This window comes from Mangifera indica, chromosome 19 (genome assembly GCF_011075055.1).
Source record: "Mangifera indica cultivar Alphonso chromosome 19, CATAS_Mindica_2.1, whole genome shotgun sequence".
NCBI classification, from domain to species: domain Eukaryota; kingdom Viridiplantae; phylum Streptophyta; class Magnoliopsida; order Sapindales; family Anacardiaceae; genus Mangifera; species Mangifera indica.
The window spans coordinates 12440231-12455980 of record NC_058155.1 but is presented as its reverse complement, the minus strand read 5'-3'; the positions used below and the strand labels follow the sequence as shown (position 1 = coordinate 12455980).

General features: G+C 33.1%; 3 protein-coding genes across 8 annotated transcripts; 1 reads left to right on the top strand and 2 right to left on the bottom strand.

Annotated features, from left to right (window-relative positions):
• Positions 1–773: 773 nt before the first annotated feature.
• Positions 774–3155, bottom strand: LOC123203058 (increased DNA methylation 3-like). 4 transcript variants are annotated; one of them, XM_044619221.1, is made up of 3 exons: positions 2963–3155; positions 1601–1795; positions 774–1354 (listed from the first exon to the last, which is right to left on the bottom strand). In XM_044619221.1, exons 2-3 carry the CDS (start codon positions 1767–1769, stop codon positions 1083–1085), a joined length of 441 nt encoding a protein of 146 aa, XP_044475156.1. In that variant the 5' UTR covers positions 1770–1795; positions 2963–3155; the 3' UTR covers positions 774–1082. The 4 variants fall into 4 exon arrangements, with proteins under 4 accessions (XP_044475156.1, XP_044475159.1, XP_044475157.1 ...); XM_044619224.1 differs by having other exon boundaries at positions 1601–1792; XM_044619222.1 differs by having other exon boundaries at positions 3017–3155.
• A 3338-nt stretch (positions 3156–6493) lies between these two features.
• LOC123203760 (heavy metal-associated isoprenylated plant protein 28-like) lies at positions 6494–7895 on the top strand. Its single transcript, XM_044620230.1, has 3 exons — positions 6494–6755; positions 6839–6911; positions 7480–7895. Exons 1-3 carry the CDS (start codon positions 6750–6752, stop codon positions 7686–7688), a joined length of 288 nt encoding a protein of 95 aa, XP_044476165.1. The 5' UTR covers positions 6494–6749; the 3' UTR covers positions 7689–7895.
• A 1116-nt stretch (positions 7896–9011) lies between these two features.
• LOC123202746 (AT-hook motif nuclear-localized protein 10-like) lies at positions 9012–14759 on the bottom strand. Of its 3 annotated transcripts, none has more exons than XM_044618843.1 (6): positions 14632–14759; positions 13771–14238; positions 13089–13141; positions 11006–11137; positions 10064–10225; positions 9012–9600 (listed from the first exon to the last, which is right to left on the bottom strand). In XM_044618843.1, the coding sequence occupies exons 2-6, from the start codon at positions 14225–14227 to the stop codon at positions 9358–9360; spliced, it is 1047 nt and encodes a 348-aa protein (XP_044474778.1). In that variant the 5' UTR covers positions 14228–14238; positions 14632–14759; the 3' UTR covers positions 9012–9357. The 3 variants fall into 3 exon arrangements, with proteins under 3 accessions (XP_044474778.1, XP_044474777.1, XP_044474775.1); XM_044618842.1 differs by having other exon boundaries at positions 13771–14242; positions 14632–14756; XM_044618840.1 differs by lacking the exon at positions 14632–14759 and having other exon boundaries at positions 13771–14435.
• Between the last annotated feature and the right edge of the window lie 991 nt (positions 14760–15750).

Below are 15750 nucleotides of genomic sequence, written 5' to 3'. Positions count from 1 at the left end.
ATTGAAAAAAAATGTACACATAATTTTATAGATCTGGATATACATTAAACTTTTTGTTTTTACTATTAATTTAATTAGTATTAATCCCTTTATCATTGGTAAGTTGCAGTAAAAACTTATGGTGATATGGATTTGGCCCTTTCCTTTTTCAAATTGTAACTAGAAGTAGATCCTAAGCGATTTGGCCTAAGTTTAATTTGAATTTCAACTTAAATAAGTCAGGACTTAAATTGAGTTTCATATAGGTTGAGTTGTTAAAATATTCTTTTTTTTTTTTACTTTTATTCTTCTTTGGAGATTTTTCATTGACAATTATGATAAATTTATCTTCTCTAACTTTTTTAACGATCATTTTTCTTTATCATTTTTGGTGATCTTTATTTTTTTTCTTTGATGGTTTGTCTAACAACTCATCACCAGTTCAAACAAACTTTAGCCGAACTTTATAAATTCAAATTAAACTTGAACTAACATTTGTTTAGGTTCATCTTAGCTAAAATCCACCATTGATCACCATCATCATCATCGGTATCCAACTTTTTCAAATAGTAACTATACATTATTATCACTCTGTATTCTTTGAAACGCTAAATAACAATTTTTTATTTCAAAGAAGATAAGGGACCAAATAAGATAAAGGAAGATATAATAAATAAATCCCCTGATAAGCACAGATAAAGCGCGAAAAAGTTTTGTTTTGATCCATGAGATTTAAAAATGGCACCAAAAGCCCACAAATTATATGAACATAACAGAACACAAAGGACAAGACCTTCAAGAAAAGACAATATTCAAGTTTTCCTTTTATGTATTTGCCCGATCCGACAAAGGAAATATTAATTTATTAATTTCATTCAACAGCAAGAAATGCATTTGTTAGCTCCTAATTGTACAGCCAACATTACAGACTGTATAATCTCCTTAAACCAACCATTTATATTATATCCAATATTATATTGTACAGAGACTCAATATTTTCTCAGATTTGCTAACAAAAGTAAGCATCTAGGTGCCTTGACATGCATTCTGTTTCCTAAGACATACCTTGCGATATTTGGTATGGGATAACTCGTTAGAACTCCTCAGAAATGAGGATGCTGACCATGTCCAGGAGTTGTATGCATTTTGTATTTCATAACCATCACCTCCAAGATACCGTCAGGGCGAAAATAGGGAGAGAACAATCGGGGGTCAACAGGTCCTGGCAGATTAAAGGAAATAGTGAAAGGTCCAACTGGGCACAGTTGCTGGACTCTCATATGGTATGCACTTGAATCTTTCAGCATTGCTCCATTTGATATAACTCCTTGGATCTGAACTTTCCCATCACGGTTGATCTCACATTTCACCTTACCTGTTAGGACAAGCATGATCTACTTGGTCATATTCAGATACTTTATACTATTCAACAAGGAAATGAGTTGCATGCCTTACATAAATCCTAGTAGCATTTCAATTGCAATTACACCACATTCAGGTTTCACGTGCTTAGCAGGAAGCTTAAACAGACAAAAAGAGAACTATGCTTGTGATGCACCAGTTTCATACCTCATGCATCTCATGCATTAATGAAATACATAAATAAAGGCTTGAACCTTACATTGATCCCTTTGGATTCCTGTCAGTGCAACTCGGAAAAGGTAGGCACCTTCACTCACTCCGATGTCTACAAGACCAACAGGTGGGCCAACACTACCTTCTTTTGCAGTTCCAGTTAAAACAACTGACGGCTTCAATTGTTGATGGTCAACTTTATTTCCCCTCTCCATGCTTATAAATGTTGCTTCCCCACCTACTAAATCAATAAAGTAGACGTCAAAGAATAATGCAGCATAAAAACCTTACATCTACTGCTATTCTAACAACCACAAGTTGTCACCGTCAACAACTCATTTCAAGCAAATAAGAGTGATCATTTCCAAATCACCAAATTACCCCAGCATATCCCTTTTGACAATCCCTGTATTCATTTCTAAAGTTTAATAATTCTTAATGAAAGTCTGATCTAAAAGATGCAGGAAAGGATTCAACTTTCAAGTTGACCATGTTAACAAACTAATAATTAATATAACAAGGGAACATATGAACTCCATAATAGACCCAATCTACGTGTATAAATTGCTCTAGTCTTAACAGATAGCATCTGAAAAGAAAGGAGATCAACACAAAACACAAAAGAAGTTGATCATACAGATTTTATTCCAAATATGCCTTACATGCCAAATTCCTAGTTTACTTACAATAGAGGGGGCATTTTAAATCTAATAATAACATAAGCATTCTCAGAATAATTTGGGGAAACCATAACCCTCCAATTTAAGAGGTTAAACACACACACAAAACAAAACTGTTCAGTTTTCTGCCAAGTGATCAGAATTTGCATTTTAACAATTCCATAGAGATAAAACAGAAAGATTAATAAATCAGCACATTATAAGAATCATGGGAACAAGGATGACAATTAGCACGAAAAGACCACCTAGTATCAATAAATTTATGCATTGATAAATCTCAATCAAATCTTAAACCTCTTCTTTTCAAATGCTAAGTACCAGAATTCATTGAAACAAATGAAATCTAATAAAACATCATGAGAAACGGTGGCAGAGGGAGGCGGTCAAGCCCCTTAAACTTTGAAAATTTTTACTGTGAGCATATATAAAATATCAATAGAACCACTAAAATTTTATTTGACCTCTTAGCTTTCATTATTTCTAATAAACTCCCTATATTTTACTGTTATTCTCGTACCCCCTGAGTCTTATTTCTGTCTTAGCCACTGATTAAAAAACATTACACACACATGAATCCATCCGTCAATAAATAATGTTTGAGACACCATAAAAATTATCCTTTCATAAATTAAAACAAATGCTAGGATCGTAAAAGCAGCATCGCCCTGACAGATAAATGGATTACAAGCACTTATGAAGATTTGAAATGAGAGAGACATGCAACTTACGTAAGATTGAGAAGCGGAAAACTATGCAAATCGTAACTTTGAAAGAATTATTACCAGCAGCAGGATTCCGGTTGCTAATGGCCGTTAATTTGGATCTACTCCGCTGTCTATGGCGGCAGCGTTTTCTCAGATTCTGGATTGGTCTGCTTAGAATCTGAATTTGAATTTGAATTTGAAGTACGGACTAAAACATAGGCACACTGCCCACAGATTCAGTCCTCTTAGGCTTCCTACCAGAAGTTGCCACGTATTTCAATTGAAATGACAAACCACCCCTTATATTTGGAATAATTACAATATTTTAAACGAGTTAGAAAACTATTATTTTTGGGGGCCATTTGGTTCCAGTTTTTGAAGATTATTTTGGTAATCTATCTTTTATTCCCTTATTTGGTTTATCAGTAATAAAATATTACAGTAATCTTCTATTACCAATACTAACGTGACAGATAATATAGGTGGTAATCTGATTACCATATTTACCTTAAGTATTTAAAGATTAACAAGGTAATCTTGATTTTATTATAATTATATTATAATTTATTAATTTTTTGAGACAAAAATAAATTTATTTTTAATTAATATGACAAATAATATAAAAAATATTTAAAAATAATTATATTCAAAAACATTTAAGTAAAATAATTTACTAGTAATATTTTATTATCTTTAATTAAATATAATAATTATTTATACCTACCAAATTTTATCAAACATAATAATCATGTATATCCAATAATCTTCTAAGTAATCTATCTTCAAGATAATCTTTCTATTTTGATAATAAAATATTACTCAAACCAAACACTCCATTAACATAAATAAAAATTATATAAAAAGTACTTCACTCCAACATGATCCATTTAACCGGTATTAGCCGTTACTCAAAATAACACTCTTCGTCGTTGTCTCCCTCCTTACACCTTCACTTTGTCTATCACAACAATTCCATCATTGAAAAGTTTACTTACAACGGCATCATCAATTAAAAGTGGATTTAAATTAAATTAAACTTAAATAAAAAGTTAGTTCAAGCTCCATTTGAATACAAAACAATCAATTCGTTTGATTGATAAATAATATTATCAAAAAAGAAAAAAAGTTATTAAAAAAGACGAAAAAAATTATAAAAATAAATAAAAAATAAAATTTGCTAAAGAAATGAAGAATTGCTCAAATGTATAAGAATCACTAAGATAAAAAAATTGTCGAAAAGGTGACTCTGATAAGACAACATTGACGAAATAAGATAATTCAAATCAAATTGAATAATATTTCAAATCGAATCTAATCTTATTTGAAATATTGTCAAATTCTTACAACATTTTAATATCCAATTTATGTTAAAGGGCTGGACCTGTGAAGGCCCAAAAATAACTCAGAACTATTACCATTGAAGTTGTGTCTTCCTTAAGGATATTGCTTTTGTGTTTCAACAAAACCTGATCTAGAACCCAGTGAAAAAGACGATCTGATCAAGCCGGTAAAACAATTCAAAAGTACAAGGCAAGGTCTGACCAAGATCAGAAAATGTAATTTGATTATCGAGAAATGTGGTGTGAAATTCGAGGGAGAAGGTCCATATTCCAACGCAGTTTCTTCATTATTCTTCACATTGGTCTCAAGCATCCTGGGATTGAATCTTCCTGGGGCCCTGTAAATCCTTTTCTTTTCGAACTTTTGCCAGAGACTTGTTTAGTTTATGATGCAGCTTCAGGGCCTATTAGATTCTTAATTTTCCACTTGAAAAAATTGCTTCACTGCTACAGATCTCCGACTATCCACCAGCACTTTAAATGATTATAGTTAAAATTCTACTGTCAATATATGTAAAAACATTTCCTTGGTATTACTTGGGTGTCGATTCAAATCAGATTGGTAACAAATATTAGAGCCAAACTCAAGATAAAACAATTTCAACTTATCAAGTTTAAGCTAGGCTCATGACGTTGATGTAAGAGCTTGCTTTCGTCAATGATTTTTTTCATCTTTCTCTAATAAGTTTCCTTATTCTTAAGTGATTTTTATTTTCTAACTATCTTCTTACTTTCTCTTTCTCTAATATTATTATTGTTCACTTTCTCCTATATACTTGATATCAATTTGAGTTATTGATTTTAAATTCAAATTAAATAAACAATAAATATTTAAGTTAAATTCGAACTAAAATAATTACAATTTATTGGACTCAAACTTAGCTCATGAACAATGTTAACATCAGAGCCCTCTTTGTTAATTTTTTTTGATGATTTTTATTTTTTTATTTTTTTTATAACTCTTCTCGTACTCTAACATTGCAACTTACCTTCACTAATATACTTTTATCATCTCGAATTAACTTAAATTTGTAACTCTAGACTCTAAATTTGTATAAACCTTTCATTGGTGCTCAGTGCAAAACCAACTAAAAAAGAATAATCATAATAATAGGATCGGATAAAGATAAGGCCAAACGACTATTTCCCACCCAAGGTATGCTGTAATGACAAGTTTCCACCCTTTAACTATGGAAACACCAAATATTCATCCATGACCAGTTAAAAATAACGGTGGTAAGGATAAAATTGTCATTTTTTTATAATATTAAAAAATAAACTAAAATATAATCTATTTTTAACCCCCTAAACTTTAAAAACTAAAATTTTCCTCTAGCCTAAGTTTTAAAAAATGGTAGTTTCACCCTAGGGTTTGGTTTTGAAATCTCCGGCTTCATTGCCGACGACCTCTCCCTCCTAAGACATTCTCTCCTTCTGGCGATCTATTTCCTTTTATTTGGAGGGTTGATCGACGTCGGAGACGCCTTGGGAGACAAAGAACTTCGTCGGAGAATTCGAAGTTCTTCGTCTTCGTCTTCATCTCCCAAGGCGTCTTCGACGCCGATCGACCCTCCAAATGGGAGGAAAGAGATCGCCGGAAGGAGAGGATGTTTTGAGAGGGAGAGGTCGTCAGCAATGGAACCGAAGAGGTCGTTGAAGATTTCAAAACCAAACCCTAGGGTGAAACTGCCATTTTTTAAAACTTAGACTGAGGAAAAATTTTAGTTTTTAAAGTTTAGGGGGGGCAAAAAAGGATAAAATTTTCAGAAGTTAAAGTTCTATTAAATTTAACCGGCTATGGGTAGGTATTTGGTGTTTCCATCGTTAAAGGGTGAAAACTTGTTATTACAGCATACCTTGGGTGGGAAATAGTCATTTGGCCTAAAGATAAAGGTTCGAATTCTCTCCTGGGAAATTATGCCGCCGAAAATCCTTAACTTGCATAGTAGTTTATTTGTTATTGAGTCAGAGTCTTGTACAAGTTTTATTCTTCTTTTCTTTTCTTTTGTCTGTAAAAACCTCAAAAGACAAATAGTCCTAACTGTACGAACTGGATCCAAAGATCCCAAAAAGAAAAGCTAAGTTGGACCCCTCAGTCAAACCCAATCATTTCGAAATGCTTCTGACTCACATTGCTTTCAGCAGACGGATCACACTCTTGAAGCTTGAGCTCAGTACATATATATTTATAAAAGCCTTCTATTATACCGATGCAAACCATTTTCTTGTTATCTGGTTTTTCCCGTTCATGTGTTTTGTCTGTCTCTGTAAGAAAGGCAAAGCTGATCTATTTCGCCAACCCAGCTGGCCACCCAAGACCCACTTTAGTTTCTTCCATCTTTTTCCATGTCCCCTTCTGTATAATCATATATAAATAAGCCCGACATTCCCCATCTCTTACATATCACTGTCCTTGTTTCACTTTATAGCTCAGATCATCAGCTCATCATTTGCAGTTTAGACTGCTTCAAATGGAGGTAAATTGTTATTTTTTTTCTTCAATTTACTATCATTCTTAAGTCTAAATCGATTTATTGATGTGGGTTGTTTGATGTTGCAGACAGTTGAATTGAAGGTGGAGATGGTTGGCATGCATGAGAAGAGGCTTAGAAAATGCCTGTCAAAACTGAAAGGTGATTGTTCAAATTCATTGTATGATTTGATTTGTCTATATTTGGGTGATGTTTTCAATTAGTTTCAGTTGAAGATTGACTTATTAGTTTATTCGATGGTATTGTTCATCCATCGATCATCTTATTCATCCTAAATGATACTATTTACCCAATCGTCAATCTATTAACACAATAATTCAAACTTAAGTTAAATATTATGGTTTCGATCTAAGTTTGAGTCAATGTGAATTGATTTTAAATGATGTAAACGATGAATTTGATTTGAGTCAACTCAGATTAAACCTATAATACAATTCAAATAAGTCGATATAAAATGACTCATTTATTAATTAGTTCATATTATTTATCCTATTGACACTATTGTTCACCATTTATAATATTATTCACTTAATCTTCAATCTTTTATTGATATTATATATCAATTTAAATGAGTTTAAATTTAAGTTTGAATTGAGTATTATGACTTTGATATGAGTTCGGATTGACAATAAGCTTGGGTGGGCTCAAATCTCAATTCAAATTCACCCCTGGCATTGGTTTTAATTGATTTTGATTTCAATGTTTACAGGAGTAGAGAAAGTAGAAGTGGATGGCAATAGCCAGAAGGTAGTGGTTACAGGATATGCACATAGAAACAAAATATTAAAAGCCATAAGAAGAGGAGGTCTGAAAGCTGATTTCTGGTCTGCACAGAATGAGCTTCTCAATGCTTATGCAGCTGCCACTGCAACTGCAACCTATGGAAACTTCAGATTCAATAACTACAACTTCTTCTAGCTCTGGTTCCAGGATTAGGACTTTCTTTCTTTACGCCTTGATTTCTCCCTTTTTGGTCCCCTAATTTTGTGGGTTTCCCTACTATACACCAAAGGTTTTGTGGTTTTTTTTTTCATATTTTATTCCCTTTTTTTTTTTTTTTTTGGCGCAAGTATTTTATTTATCTTTTACCATCTCCAGATGTAATGTTCAATTCGCGAAATTCAAATATTACCAAATTTTTCTGATTTCCCATGTTCTCTGCACAAACATCAAATTCTCAACTTCTTAATTAATGTCAGAACTAGAACTAGGGCTTGTTTCTATCCAAACCAAGCCGGAACAATATTTATTCGAGAACCTTTCAAATTCTAAAGAGTTAGCTTAAAATAAAGAGACGAGAGTTTAATTTATTTTGAAAATAATTTAACTTTAGATTTGATTTGAACTCACTCTAACTTGACTCTATTAAAAAAAATTCACTTTTTAGTTCAAGTTTTGACTTATTTGATCTGAATTTAAATTCAAATTTGAATAATTCAAATATAATCCGGTCTAATAGAAACATAAAAAATATTATATTTTAAATATATAAAATATATTTTAAGTATACAAAATAGGTAGACAAATAATATAATATCATATGATTAGGTGTTATTTTAACTTTAATTTAAGATCATCATACTAAGTTTTTAGAAATCAAACCCTCCTCCTTTCGCCTTCAAGATGGGGAGAATCATCTTCATGCGCAGAAAGAATTTCCATCGAAAGCATGTTGATCAAAATGAATATACAAAATTTTATTGAATATGAGATTTAATTAAAAAAAAAAAAAGAGCACAAGTACGTTAATGAAGGAAAGACATTTGCGGTGGTGATAGATAGGCTAGACCACATGGGCTCCTCTGATTAGTATTAAGTTATTAATGGCATACGATATATAGAAACAAAATTTCAACTTTTTAATTAATGTAAAAACTAGGGTTTGGTTGATTGTTTACAACATAGGGGATGTTACAAAGAAAAAGGATGCTCAAAGAGCTAAGTGTGGAGTTGATTGTGTGTTACGTATTTCTTTGGTTTTGTATGACATCAGGATACAAAATGCTAAAATTTTCTCAACAAGATAAACCCTAATATGACGACACAAGCGAGAAGTTAATCTCGAACAGAGTTCGAACTCAAGAATGAGCCAAACACTGAATTGAACCTAAGTTGGCTTAGCTTCAATCCACCTTAATTTCAACCTTTGAAAGGACCATAAATGATTTGCATTACTGGCCTGCAGTAAAAAGGTTTTAAACTAGCCTCATCTTGAAACACGACAGCAACCAAGTTATTCAATGGAGATAAAAAGGGGCATTTTTTATTCCAGTACACAAAATTAAGGACAAACAACAACAATGAACCAAAAAAAGTCATACTGTTCTGAAACCTTCTAAAAACCTCTCTATCCTGCAAACAACAGCCACCTCAAAAGCCAAAGCCCACCTCTAAAAGCTACATAACTCCCACTTTCCAGTTTCCAGTCAGCATCAAAGTCAAACCCAGAAAACATTTGACAGTCTTATTCTACTGAACTTGCACATCGCTTAACTTAGAAATAGGTCTCTTTAATGCCTACACTAAATGGTATACAACACCAGAGCCCATGCCTACTACACAAACTAGCATTTCAGTTACAAAGGTTTTACTTCCATGGCATGCTTGTGGCCAAACCTTGAGGGTGATTGTTATTGCAGGCCCCTGTACTCTGATTAAGCGGGCTCCCAGGTCCACCGGATGATTCACTCAGAGTCCCTCGTGAGGGTGGGCTGCTAGCTCCTGCTGACCCACCACCTGCAATAATGTTTGAAGGGGCAGACAGAGGTTCCATATGGTCAGATGGTTTTGATTCCTTGCGACCTTCAGCAATGAAACTCGCCACAACCACCTGCAACAGGTAAAAGCTTATATATCAAATTCAGAACATTTATGGCAACACTGCACCACAAGGGGTAAGAATCACTAACATGTAACAGCAAGATCCACTTCATTAAAACTTGTCATTGATAATGATAAAATAATGCACAGCCATATTGTGAGATCAGCAACCTCAAAATGACTGGGAGAGATGGTATATGAGAAGAATAGCTATAATATGCTGGAATCTCAATATCCATTATCACAAAATGAGATTGAGGAAACTTAATTTTGGTCAACCCTCTTAATTTTCTGACCTAAAAAATATTCAGGCACTTCATCTCCATTGTTATTTTTGCTATCAATTTCTTTTTTACAGCATTAAAAAAATGCAAGATATCAGAAGAACTTAAAGAACGGGAAACTACCACCAGCAGAGTTTTTTGGAAACCAAAAACAAAAATGAAGAAGATAACAGTAAAAAGCAAAGAGACCTGAACAGGGGATGCAGCAGTTAGTAGACCAGCCACTCCACCACCTAAAACACGGCCATCTGGGTCAGATAATGCGACACTAAGTCCTCCAGTTCTACTCTGCTGACCACCATTTCCAGATAGTAAAAACGAACCAGAAAGTGAAAGAATCTCAAATCTCCCCTGAATTAACAAAAGTAACAAATAAGAAAATTGAAGAAAGAGAAAAACAAAAGATGACTGATTAAATTAAATATATATCATGAAGGACCACAGCATGAATGAGGCAACACAATTTCGTGACAGTTATTTGATATATACAACAGTCACATGTCAGGTAAGGAAAACTTATTCCAATGATTCTGTTTCCGACAAGCAAATTCAGCAAGCATAACAAGTTGCTTCTGAAACCTGAACTTGGACAGATTTACAGGAATGATTTTTTATTTTTAACCAGTTTTGGGCGCCATAAATTATAATACAACAAATAGGTTGAAAAGTAATACTTTTCTTTGGCAGGGTTCTACAACTATAACTAAACAAGTGGTTAATGAACTTTAATTTCAACATCGTTTAAATAAACTTGAAAATCTAACTTCACTCACGAACATCCCAAAAAAAGAAAAAAGGCTCCCATCATTATTAATATCATTTATGGGTTCTGTTTTACAGAGATTTTTTTTGTATAAAACAGCACCAAGATCATAATCCACATACCAGATCTATCCCAGACACAATCACCCTTCCCAACCCAAAATAATTAAATAACTACTAAATCAAATTTAAAAACAATATTCCAGCTAATTATAGAGCTAGAGAAGGCATTGTGCCATTTTCAAGTTCATCAACGTTTAATAGGCCTATTTGTTTACAATAAAGGTATTATAAATTGCTGCAATTATATAGATCCAAATGCCATGACTTCAAGTTACAGCTATAAGTCATAAATAAGGCATCACCAACCTCATAAGTTGCAGTTCTACCAGATGTTGCTGGTTGACGGAGAGTCACATTTGATATGGCTCCATTTGCTGAGAGGATACAGATATCTCTAGGACCATGTTGAGAAAATGACATTATCATCGATGACACGTCCTGAATATCCAGATACATATGGCATTAAATTTTTCCCTTAAATAAAATAAAACGTAGTTAATATTTTTGCACATGCATGTCTCCTCGTGACCTTGAACATGTACACGCGTAAAAATCCAAAAATAAAGGGGGTTTAACTTAAAATATAAATTTCCAAATCAAGAATCATAATATCATGTCATCAATATTAGAAATAATATGCACCAAGTAGTCAATTGCATCCTCAAATGTCAACAAACCAAGATATCACAAATTATTCACTCCAAATTTGCACCAATCTATAACAGGACACTCATCACGGATTATCACATTGAATATATTTTAACCTTGATGAGCTCACACTACTGTAGTCGTATGGCAAATGGTCAAAACCAAATACTACATGGTTGTCTTTGTAGTTTCAAGCCACAAATGTACTCCTCTAAGGCACCAAGGGTGTTATAGAACCTATGTGATAAACAAATAAAATTAACTCTAAAGTTCTTCCACAAAATATATTTGGGTGAACCTATTATAGGATGTACATTTTTAACCAAGTTGAGCTAAAATAAAATTTACTAGAATTTTATAGGATGTTCATTTTGCACTTTTCTTCACCAGCAATCAAGACTAGTCACCAAGGACACATAACACAATAAGCCAAAATAGAATATGCTGCCAGCATGCAAATCAGATTTGAACACACAACGGATATGGAGGTAATACCTAGAAGTCAGATTCTTTGACAGCAACAATAAGATGCAACATAAATTTACGCTGACAAATTTCTGTAAAACCTTTCCACCTAATACAAAATTATATTCAAAGGAGCACTTATTCGGAACAAGGACATGCTTAATAAAAATAATGTAACAACTACCTAAGAACTTTGCCGTAAATCAAGGTTACGATAAGTAGTAAGATTTAGTAATTTAAAATAAAGCTTTAATAAGATTTAGTTTCACTGCATACAGCTTTTTTTTCCCTCCCAGCCAGTTTAAGATTCTTCTTTTAATTTGATCACGAAACAGTTACAGGACTTTCAGCAAACAAAAAATTGAAGAACATCCCCTTGATAAGACAAGAAATCAAAAAGAAAATTAATTACTACTCGGATCAGGGCTCACAAAGCACTCTCCCTCTCTTCCTCCCCTCCTCCCCACACCCCCCCTCCCAAATATTGATGTATAAAAGGAGAAATAAATTTGGAAACTTTGTCAAATACTTCCACATTATCAAATGATTTTGAAACCGTACCTCTAATTTACACAAATGAAATGTAATTTATCACACTCAACTAAGGAAATGATTGACTTTTGAACCATGAAATTTATCAAGCTGAACCATTTATGTATGAGTTTGTAAACCATATCACAGAAGCAGGAAGAAAACATATAGAAGTTCCAAATTGGAACTGCATTGTGAAAAATAAGATCAGATTTGCAAAATTTCCTGTTTCTTTTTTATTGTGTTTGGTCTATTGGAATGGATAAAAAAGACTTAACTCACTTACAACTCCTGACACGTAATGACACTAGGTTGACAACATTTATACAACTACACAATCAAGAAATCGATGAACTAATCACATTTAACTTGTTTGCATACAATTTAGTCATATAATAAAGGATAAAATGACACTGACGGTAAAAAAAAATATGGGAAACCTAAAGATCTACCTAAAGCATATAACACCTGAGACAAACATACTAGGCAAAACTTGAAAAAAGCATGTCACATCAATGTCGGCAATAACAACATCGCATGAGAGATTATTTTGAATAAATAAATACATATATATATGTAAATGTTGAAGAAATTAACACCTGCAACTAAGTGCATAGTATTTTAATTGATAAGAACAATCCTTTGGAGCAAAGACTAAAGTAGCGTTTAATATAAGCAAAATTCCAACAAGAATAAAGAAATGCATAAATGAGAAAGAAAACAAATATGAATAGCACACGGAAACCTCTCCAGCTTTCACAGTGATAATATGAGGCGTAAATCCAGGCCCGGCTGATCCTGAAAAAGAAAACCTAGTAAGATAATCATAGTAAACTAAATAAAACACCCTTTTATGTTTAGTAACTTTTCTTACTAAATTTTCTTATAGGATGTTGCAAGGTAAAATTTTTACCATCAAACAAAATTTTCCAAGAAGATTTTTTTCTTGTCAAATAAAAATTCAGAGAATTAGAAGGAACCCACTGAGACTTAAGTATCAAAATAATTTTTCTTTTCTTTCTACAACATTTAAAAAAATAATTTAAATATAAAATTTAAGAGCATCAATGTGAAAAGCATGCATGAAAAAGAAAAACAATACGGATAAATGAAGAGTGAAGAGAACTCTACGAAAGCAACAATAATCAAGGGCATATATGTACTTTCCACAAACAGAAGAATCTAAGGTCAGATCAATCAGAAACAATAGCATTCCTTTTCCTTTCCACATAATACTCTTAAAACATAAGAACAATTTATTATATCAGCAATTACAGAAACCCTAACTAATAACAACCCTTAATACCATAAGTTATAAATAAAATTGAAAACCAGTCAAACTCAACGAAGCAAACAAACATCATCTGAAATATCCCAATCCCATCACGTGACAGAAACACAACTTCATTAATTTAAAATATATATACCAAGAGTCTCAAACTGATCTTTCTTGCGAGAACCAGCCGGTCTGCCTTTAGCTTTCTTCAAAGAATTCGGTGAAGCTGATCCTCCTGGCGGAGAAGAGAAGCCTCCGCCACCTGATTGATTAGTGGAGGCAGATGTGGGTGAGGGCACGAAGGCGGATGCCATTGCGCCATCTGACCCATACTTTCTAGGCCTCCCTCTCTTCTTCTTCATGGACTCATTCCCTCCTCCCATGTTCATATTCATTCCTTGCACTGGAGATGACGTCACCCCACCGACATCCGCCGGGTAGGTAGGTGACGGCGGATTCACTGGTTTGTACACAGCTGTCCTGTCAGAACTAAACGATAAACGCATGTTCTGCATCACCGGCTGTGACTGTGCCACACTCTTCTGAAGACCCGAGTTGAACGGTTCCCGACTCGTCATCACATTGCCTCCTGACTGAGATCCTGACATTTTTCCTTTCTCTTCCTTGTACAAGAAAAATAAACAAGACCATTAGACAGGAATCCAATATTCAAGATCAAGCTAACCCACTTCATTTTAGACTAGACTGTGTGGACCAGTTTCAAATTTTTTTTTTCAAAATTCAGAGATCTTTGAAAAATAAGGCCAGAATTTGAACTAGAGTAACGTTATTTATAGTATTCCCTAACCCAGAAAAAGCTATCTTGACCCGAAATAGCGGACTGAAATCTAGAGAGAATCTAGTAAACCGCACAGATAAAAACCCTAATTTACTGAAAATACACCATAATATTTCAAATTTTTTTACAAACAATTACGAAATTTTGAATATTTACTGTTAAAAAATGTGAAAAATATACGAAAAAATCAGAAAAATTTAAAAATAAACTCACCTAGAAAAATGAAAATTTTGAGAAGTAAAGCAGAGTTTGAGTGAAGAAATTTCAGAGATTAGAAATGAAAAAAATATAAAAAAGACAGCGGGATGCCCAGTAAGGAAATGGTGAATATTTAGTAGATATTTTATTTCAGATTTTTTAATTTAATTTTTATTTTATAAAAGGAAGGTAAAAGCAAGGCTAATTCGTTAATTTCGTTTCGTACAAAAAAAAATTAATTATTTGTTTGCATTTACTTAAACGCCGTCATTTCTCACTGGGTCACTCAGTCCCTTTTTTTTTTCAAATTTTCTTTCACTTTCTCGACTACAAAATACGTTCTACTCGCTCCAAGAAACACATGATCATATTGTCCTCGTTGGTTCCAAAATAGGAAATGACAGTTTTTGCCCAAGGTTTGGAGATACCACATTCCCATCCCATCGACGCCTAAACTACAGAGTTTTATGCAATACCTAACTCTAGATAAGGACGAGTTCAAACTCAGTTAGACTCGAATTTAATGATTTAATTGATCGATCAAATTTTAAATAAACTCGGCTAAGATAATCTCAAGGGCAAGCTAATTTGAGGAGAGTTCTTAACTTTATAAAGTTAAGTTAAACTCATATTGGTATAAATTTTTTTCTAATTATATCATATTTTTCTTGTGCAATTTCATGATCCACGTCAGAGATTTTTGTTTCTAATTTTGGAAAGAAAAATAATGTTTATATCTAAAAACGAGTTTTGTGTGAACGTTTGTAGTTTGAAAATGTAATAAATGAGGATCGATTATTTGTCCAAACATTGAGTGAATATAATTATCTACCAATAGGGATGGTAGTAGGGATGGGTGGGAAGGGGATCTTAATACCCGTCCCTGTTCCCGTAAGAGATATCAATCTCTATCCTCAGTTTATTGCTGTTATGGGGATGAAAATGATTTCTCGTTCTTTTTCTATGAAAATAAATCCTCTCCTCATCTATTTCCCGTTCCAGTGGAAAAAAAATCTCCTCTCCGTACCCATAAGAAAAAATCTCCTCCTTATACTATTTAAATACAATATAAATATATTAAATAATAAACCAACCCACTATTTTAAATGTCGCAGATATAATATATTAATCATT

Bases quoted from the DNA above. Each gene is read 5' to 3' on its own strand.
- LOC123203058 (XM_044619221.1), bottom strand. From the start codon at position 1,769: ATGGAGAGGGGAAATAAAGTTGACCATCAACAATTGAAGCCGTCAGTT. The intron at 1,355-1,600 runs GTAAGGTTCAAG...TTGTCCTAACAG, and splicing joins AGGAATCCAAAGGGATCAAT to GTAAGGTGAAATGTGAGATC.
- LOC123203760 (XM_044620230.1), top strand. The intron at 6,912-7,479 runs GTGATTGTTCAA...CAATGTTTACAG, and splicing joins ATGCCTGTCAAAACTGAAAG to GAGTAGAGAAAGTAGAAGTG.
- LOC123202746 (XM_044618843.1), bottom strand. From the start codon at position 14,227: ATGTCAGGATCTCAGTCAGGAGGCAATGTGATGACGAGTCGGGAACCG. The intron at 11,138-13,088 runs GTTTCCGTGTGC...CTGGATATTCAG, and splicing joins TCACTGTGAAAGCTGGAGAG to GACGTGTCATCGATGATAAT. The intron at 9,601-10,063 runs GTCTCTTTGCTT...TACCTGTTGCAG, and splicing joins CTGCTGCATCCCCTGTTCAG to GTGGTTGTGGCGAGTTTCAT.